This window comes from Bidens hawaiensis, unplaced genomic scaffold (assembly GCF_021521415.1).
Source record: "Bidens hawaiensis isolate Kalapana, Puna unplaced genomic scaffold, B.hawaiensis_p1.1 tig00010729_1, whole genome shotgun sequence".
Classification (NCBI taxonomy): Eukaryota; Viridiplantae; Streptophyta; class Magnoliopsida; order Asterales; family Asteraceae; genus Bidens; species Bidens hawaiensis.
This window is the reverse complement of record NW_027491819.1, coordinates 253,424-261,648: the sequence shown is the minus strand read 5'-3', so window position 1 is coordinate 261,648 and position 8,225 is coordinate 253,424. Positions and strand designations below refer to the sequence as shown.

The window sequence follows — 8,225 nt, the reverse complement described above, 5'->3', positions numbered from 1 at the left end:
CCGAGCCACATTCAAACCTATGTACCTACACACATACACATATACAAACATACGTACCTACACACATACATATGCACCTACATAACGCACCTACACATAAGAAATAGGGTGAAATTACGGATTAATGGAGTTACACCTTCACTTCTCGCACTTATCGCTATAAAAAATCATCTGAAATGATCCAATACCAATCAGGATGTTACCATATATATATATATATATATATATATATATATATATATATATATATTCTTTTTACCAAGAAGTTGGTTTTTGTTTTCCTAACGTTTAATGCACCAGCCATGATTTTATAAAAGAAGACTTCATTTTGTTTTTAAACGAGATTGCAACTCAAATCATTGTAAAACAATGTCACCGAAAGGAGCCATTTTTTATTTTGATTATTATCCCCCTTCGAATATAAACAGATAGTCAAACTTTTTAATGCTTCTTTTTTACATTTATTTGTGAATGAGAAAGAAATTCACTACAAAATATTTTGCAACCCCTTGTCGTCAGGAAAAGTACATGTATGTCCCGACGACATGTGATCGAGTTAGAACTTAGACGGTCGGGTCAAAATAGTATTCTTGTAGTGAAACTAAGTTAAAAAGAATTAAACTCATTCTTGTCATTATGCTAATGAACGAAATTGAGCGGACCTTAACTTAGTGGGCCTAAACTTGGGCCTCTAACCAGATGAACAAGTCTTGTACAATGCACACCTATTTACAATTACAAAAAATACAATAACCACAACCCCACCAGTAATAAATATTTTCTGCCAATCATATTCAATATATTCAGGAGTGGGTAGTTACCAATTCATTTACTATTCAACCCCTCAAAACCCTAATTTACTCTTTTATATATATCCATCAACTATCTCATTCTCATACGCACTCCAAAATGGAACTCTTTGACATTGTGCTAGCCACCATAACATGTCTCCTATGTTGTTGGTGGTGGTCCAAACCTTCTTCCACCACCACAAACCTCCCACCCGGGCCACCCGGCTGGCCGATTGTCGGTAACTTGGTTCAAGTTATTATGCAAAACCGTCCGTTTATGTATGTGGTGCGTGACTTAAGAGCTAAGTATGGTTCGATCTTCACCATGAAGATGGGACAACGTACCTTGGTTATTGTTACAAGCTCTGATCTCATTCATGAAGCTTTGGTTCAAAAGGGTGCGGTTTTTGCTAGTCGGCCACCCGACTCGCCTATAAGATTGTTGTTTAGTGTTGGGAAATGTGCTATCAACTCGGCGCAGTATGGTCCGCTTTGGCGGACCCTACGCCGTAACTTTGTGACCGAGTTGATAAACCCTACCCGGATCCGAGAGTGTAGTTGGATCCGGAAATGGGCGTTTGAGGAGCATTTGAAGATGTTGGAGTTGGAGAATTCGCAAAAGGGGTTTGTGGAGGTGATGAGTAATTGTAGGCTTACCATTTGTAGTATTTTGATATGTTTGTGTTTTGGTGCGAGGATTTCTAAGGAAAAGATTAAGAATATTGAGAGTATACTTAAAGATGTGATGATGATTACCATGCCGAAGCTCCCGGACTTTATGCCGGTGCTCCTCACACTCTTTCGACGTCAGCTGGTGGAGGCGAAAGAGCTGAGGAGGAGGCAGATGGAGTGCTTGGTCCCGTTGGTGCGAGCTAGAAGAGCTTTTCTTGAAAGCCGGGAGGATAATTTGAAAAACCCTAGTGTTAACCAGCTCCAACCGGATGGTTTGGAGATGGTGAGTCCGGTTGGAGCCGCTTACATAGATTCCCTTTATGACCTTGAACCAGCTGGAAGGGGAAGGTTAGGGGAGGAAGAGTTGGTGACGCTGGTGTCAGAGGTGATTAATGCGGGTACTGACACCAGCGCGACCACGGTGGAGTGGGCCCTGCTCCACCTGGTGATGAATCAAGAAATTCAAGAAAAGCTTTATAAAGAAATAGTGGAAAAAGTTGGTGTGAATGGAATGATTCAGGAAAGTGATGTTGAAGGCATGGTTTATTTATCCGCGGTGGTTAAAGAAACCTTCCGGAGGCACCCACCGAGCCACTTCGTGCTGTCGCATGCGACAACACAGCATACAGAGCTCGGTGGGTACGTCATTCCACCGGACGTGAATGTGGAGTTTTACACCGCTTGGTTGACTGAGGATCCAGAGGCGTGGGAAGCGCCCGAGGAGTTTCGACCCCAGAGGTTTTTGGACGGCGGAGAAGGGGTGGACGTGGACGTGACCGGGATGCGAGGGGTGAAGATGCTGCCGTTTGGTGCCGGCCGGAGGATTTGTCCGGCGTGGAGTTTGGGTACGTTGCATGTTCATATGCTGTTGGCTCGAATGGTTCATGCATTCAAATGGGTCCCGGTTGCGGGTAACCCACCCGACCCGACTGAGACTTTTGCTTTTACGGTCGTGATGAAGAATCCACTCAAAGCAACCATTTTGCCCCGGGACAAAAGCTAAATCCACAATAATAGGTGTCGAATATTATTATTAAGTTCTTTGTGTTTTCTCATTTTATTATGAATTATATTTGGTACTTTTTTATGGTTTTATTTTGAACTCCATTGCTAACCAAACATATATGTATTAGGACCGGCCGGTTAGATTGCAACTGGCTATAGAACGGTTCGGCTATGTGTATTTGAACTGTCCTCATTTGAATCAGATGGACCGGTGAATCAGACCAGATGGCCGACTGAAATGTAGTATTTTTTTTTCTCATTAAAATCTCATTTACGGCTCCATTTTATTTATTAAAGTTTCATATATCAACAAAGTTGGGAACACACAACAAAGTATAATCTTTTGCATATTGTTGTATAATAACTACACATGTATTTTTAACTTTTAATTTTTGAAGTTTTGAAATTATTTGTACCGACCAGAGAATTTGTAAAACGTTTGGTCTAAAAGATGATCCGTAAAAAAAAAGATTATGAACTGGGAAACATTTTCAAATATATGTATCAATACTTGAAGTTGTTCAAAATTCAAGGGTGACAAAAAATCGTTTATAAAAAAATTACCTTAATTAAGCCGGTTTTTTCTTTTTTTTTTATCTAAAAAAATAAAATTAAAATTAAATATTAGCTGTTAATATGTGTGGACAACAAATAGCTTTCCTTAATTACATTGTATATTTTAACTTTTAATTACAAGTTTTTAACAAAACATTTATTTATCACACGGTTATAATTTAATAATCATAAATGCATCTCTTATCTAATAAGTTATTTGGAACAGTTGGTTTGGAGAAAAATGGTAATATATATTTAATACGATCGTAACTGACTTTAAAAAATATGTTCAAAGAAATAAAAAGTTCACGATTTTTAAATATTTGGTTGTCTTTATAATTAATTTTATCATTAAAAGATAGTAGACATAGTTAATGTTATGATGCCGGTCAATATGTTGATCTTGCCATCTTGGCAAGCAATTAAATACTTTCCTCCGAACTTGTTTGACTTAGGTCATGGCATATGCATTTACATTCTTTAACTTCATATAGACAATATATGTCTCATTTTATCCCTCACTTCACCTCACTCTAAGGAAATGATTTAATCTTCTTTAACTCGGCGTCAATTTTAATTTAAATATAATTTTTAAATTATTGTGTGTGTATAGAGAATTACAAAGCACGTAAAAACGTTAACTCATCTTGCCTGTAACACCTTATAACCCATAAAGGGAGTGATATTTCACTCGTTAACCATTGTCAAATCAACTTTTAACACCTTGGGTGTTAAGATATACCACGAGACCTTATGTATTACTCGCTACAAAAAAAGTCAACTTTTTTTTAAATTGCTAGAAAACAAATGAACCAGCAATTTGTTATACAGATTACCTTAGAAATGCAAATTTTATGAGGTTATATGACTATCAAACTTCAATGGTTCAAGGACCTAAACTTAAAGTCATATTTGTCTTAGTTTAGTAATGTAAATTGGGAAAATCTTATAGAACATTTTGACAAAAGGAATTACTAACCAGATTTTTATAAAAGTTGACTAGCTGGATCGATTTCGAGATGACATTTTGCGTGATTAATACAACGTGAACAAATGTGACGAGCCACTTACCAACGGCTCCTATGAGCTGGAAGTTAAGTATTAATCAAGTGAATCAATAACACGAACCAAAGATTAATAGAACTCTCTACGACTCCTTTTATTAATAATAAAAAGAGAATTGATACAAGAAAACAATTAACTTACTAAGCCTTCTACTAGAACCTTAGGTAATAGGAAAAACTAGAATTAGGAAACCTAAAAAAACTCAACTCTAAAAGAAATAAATTCCAAAAAATAAATAAATTTAGCCTCCAAGCTAAAGTAATTTTTCCCTTTAGCCTTTTAATTATGATCTTCTCTAAATCATCCATTCAAGATCAACCATACCACTCTTTTAGATGTTTCAGTTTGATATCTTCTTCATGACATCAACTTTCACTATTCCACCAAAATCTTCCATACTCTGTAATACTCGCACCTCTTTAAGCTTAATATTTGGACCATAGTCATATTTTCGATTCCTTCTAGCAGATTTTGTCTCTTACACATTACTTCATGGTTGTTTTCCTTGCCTTCAATATTTCAATCAGCCAATGTACATAGTCCATCTGAACTCGTCCCAATAGTTGAGTCCACATCCACCCTATTAAAATCAGCGAATTTCTACAAGCTCTTTATCACGCTTGTAACTTTAAAGCAAAGTGATCCACCATATCTCATTTTACTTTGGATGGAGCATTTACTAGACATTGATTATTCTCCATAGACTCAAAATTGTGAACAAAATGAATTGTACCTTTCAACTCCACGTAAATATCTTAAAAGTTAAAACTCGTCCACTTTTGTGGGGCTTGGAATAGCCACCATCCCATTATCTTCTTCCCTTTAATGATGGTAACTTTAATCCCATCATTTCTTATAGCAACCCATGTGTACGTTACATGTTATTTGTTCATCCACCATATATCCCAAGCTGATTTAAACACTGGATTGGATTTATCACGTTAGCTTCTATATTATTGATAGGGACATCCACAAAAGATTCTATCCCCATTCCAATATATCTCCCCATTTAGAATAACAGTAGATGATTCCAAAGTTGTCTACAACTGATCGGACTCAGGCGCTTCCGAGAGTCTTAATTGAGTATTACGTCAACCATCCATTCACCTAACGCAAGTGTCCAAATAAACCTTACCAACATATTATCCACTTTTCCCCTAATAGATTGCTTAGGCAGGAGCTCGTGGTATAGGAGGTTTCAATCCTCTAATAAAGAAGGTTTTATTTTCCCTGTCAACCGATATGAGACTTACCCCCCCCACACCTCCTTTTAGGCAGCCCATCTTCCTTTTAATAATTTAACCCCGATTAGACAAACTGAAACCATCCCACTAGGTTATAGGTCGGGTTTGAGATTACTTTTGAAATTTTTCACAAGTTTGGGACGGGATGGGTTTTTTCATATGCCAAGTTACCCGACCCGATTACCCGAGAATTAACCCCAATTAACAACACGAAGATCATGATTTCTGCAAAACAAACAACCAAACTAAGTTTATTAATTAGAAAAGTGCATGCTCAAAACAAAGGCAAAAAAACCTTACTAATTATTTATAACTTAACCAAATCAGAAGACTCAAATAACTTAACTTACAAAACAAATAGCCCTAGTAGATAACTCTTAACCATTTTAACTTACCAGATAATTCCAAATATTTATTAAAATTAAACTTTCCACTTTGGCCCTCCAACTTTTTTTAAACACATTTAAGGATTAACTTTCAATATTCTCCCTTAATCCTGAAACCGACTCGTTCATTCATCAATACAAAGCCAGAACGAGATCATCTCGAATAAGTTTTGCTTCTTCAATCGTATCATCTTGCTTGTCATAATTTTTGCCTTCTTGTTATTCCACTTGTTTTCTAAGATGTTTTCTTGCTTCGTTTTCTTTGCTCTTGCGATTTCTTGCTTCGATGTTGCTTTCTTGCTAACAATCTTACTTTCTTTTTCTTATTTCTTTTCTTTCTTGTTTTTGCTCTAACGAAAATGAGTTTCTCTCTCTTCCTTAGATTCTTGGGAATTCTTTCTTGCTATAACATGAATCAAATGTCTTGCTCGTTCTCTTGCTAACAAGAACTAAAAATATTTCTGATTTCTTACTCTTTCTTCTAATCAAAAGATTAGATTACTTTATACCTTATACTTTCAAGATGTAACGTCGAGAAAATTTTGAGTTCAAAATGTAAACTTTCCAAAGTCAAGGGACTAAAATTGCCAAATTCCAAACCAGAGGGTTGAAAATGAAATTCTGATTTCTTGTCCTATCACGCTACGCGACGGGACAAAAGACAAGCCATCGCGTACCACGATGAAGCTTGGTCAAAGGTTCTAGATGGAGTCAAGAGCGATACGCGATCGCTGTTGAGCCAACATCATCGCGTATCGCGGTTACGTGGCCTTACACCTTTGGCACAAGAGCTGCCACGTGTCCACACGTGGCACGACGTCCGCCACGTGTCAACACGTGGCACACCGTCTGCCACGTGGCGACACGTGGCAGCCCTACGCAGTGACTTCGCAAGGCTACGTCGCGCTACGCGACGGGTGCCAAGGAGCCCATCGCGTACCGCGATGGGATCCCAAATTTTGCCTATAAATAGCAAGTCCGGGATCTCATTCAAGGCACACCAAAACCAGCTTTCATATCTCTCTCTAACATCTCTCTACATTCCCACAATCATATTAACGATCCGCCTCGATAAGCGTGCCCCGATTTCTTCGTTTGTGTACAAATGTTTCCTCGAAGTTTGTGCCACCCTCCACCCACATTCAACCAAGGAAGGTGTTTGTTCTCGAAAGGCGTGCCATCAATTATCGAAGATTGGTGCTATCGTTGAAGTGCCAAAGTTGATCGAGAAAGTGAAGCGGCGTCGAAGTGCTGCTCAAGTTCTTAGGGTTTCCGAAACGCCAACAAAGGTTCGGCGTAACGACAAATGAATATAATATAATATAATATTATATTAAAGGCTTAAGCCTTAAGTCGAGATTATACTCGATGGCTCGATAAAAGAAATACAAACATAACAAAGAAAAGAGTAAAAGATTGAATTGCAAATACGTATATATGTGTGTAAGTATATATGTATATTCTCTGTTATGAAATTATTATTTAAGTAATAATGAGTATTCTTAAATAATAAAAGAAAAAGAATATGTTTCTTAGAGAAGAAGAAACGTCGGGTTTTTATATAAACTAAAGGTTTATAATTACTTTTGAACTAAAGGTTCATCGAGTTATAAAATAAGACTAAAGGTCTTAAGCCGGATTGTATATCCGACTAACAAATATTTATACTCGTACTATAGGTGCGAGATAAAAAGGGAAAGATCCTCGGACGGTGAGTGAAGCCGATCCCAAAGCGAAAATGTGAATACACCCCCAAACGTTTATAACTTATTTTAAAATGAGTCAAACGTGTTATATGAAAATTGTTTATAAGGAACTATGTGTTCTTAAAACCATTATAAATGAGAGTATAAACCTAGCCCTCAGGCTGTGGTATACGTGTGTTTGGATCCTTACATAGGTGGTACTACGCGATGGGCACATCGCACCACCCTGATTGTAGGACGCTCTCCCGCGGGGAGTACGATCGTTGTGTATATTTACGGGTACTTAGCTAAGTCGAACGCTGCTGTGTTTGCTGAGGTGACCTAGAGTAGAGACTTGAATTTATATATATATGTTGTTTTAACTTTGTTATTCCTGAGCCACGTTAGGCCGAGGCAGACGTAGTCTCGAGGGGTAATAAAGTAAAGGAAAAGATTTTAGCGTCAGCGTGTTCACCAGCATTCGTTGCTGACGTATTTTATTTACATTTTACAGGTGAACAAGATTAGCGCTTGGAATGACGAAGTGCTATATTTAAATCCGATGGCTCAGATCTTTTGTTTAAAATTTAATATGTAAATGGTGGTGGTTTTGTAATGTAAAACAAGTAAATCTTTTGAACTAGTTCGGGAATCTTTTAAATTCCCGACTTTTGTTTATGTAAATATTTACAACTTAAGTCCACAAATTTTTCAAGTCTTCCGCTAATTGAATGTAACTCTGATTTAATTACACTTGTGGTACCAACATATGTGTCGCATTCCTAGGCCGTGTTTTGGGGTGTGACAAGCGTTGGTACCAGA

The 8,225-nt window shown here is 37.4% G+C and overlaps 1 protein-coding gene across 1 annotated transcript; it reads left to right on the top strand.

Annotated features, from left to right (window-relative positions):
• The first annotated feature begins 617 nt into the window (after window positions 1-617).
• LOC143535906 (cytochrome P450 77A3-like) lies at window positions 618-2,466 on the top strand. The gene has a single exon (XM_077030026.1). It carries the CDS (start codon window positions 910-912, stop codon window positions 2,464-2,466), a length of 1,557 nt encoding a protein of 518 aa, XP_076886141.1. The 5' UTR covers window positions 618-909.
• Window positions 2,467-8,225: the final 5,759 nt, after the last annotated feature.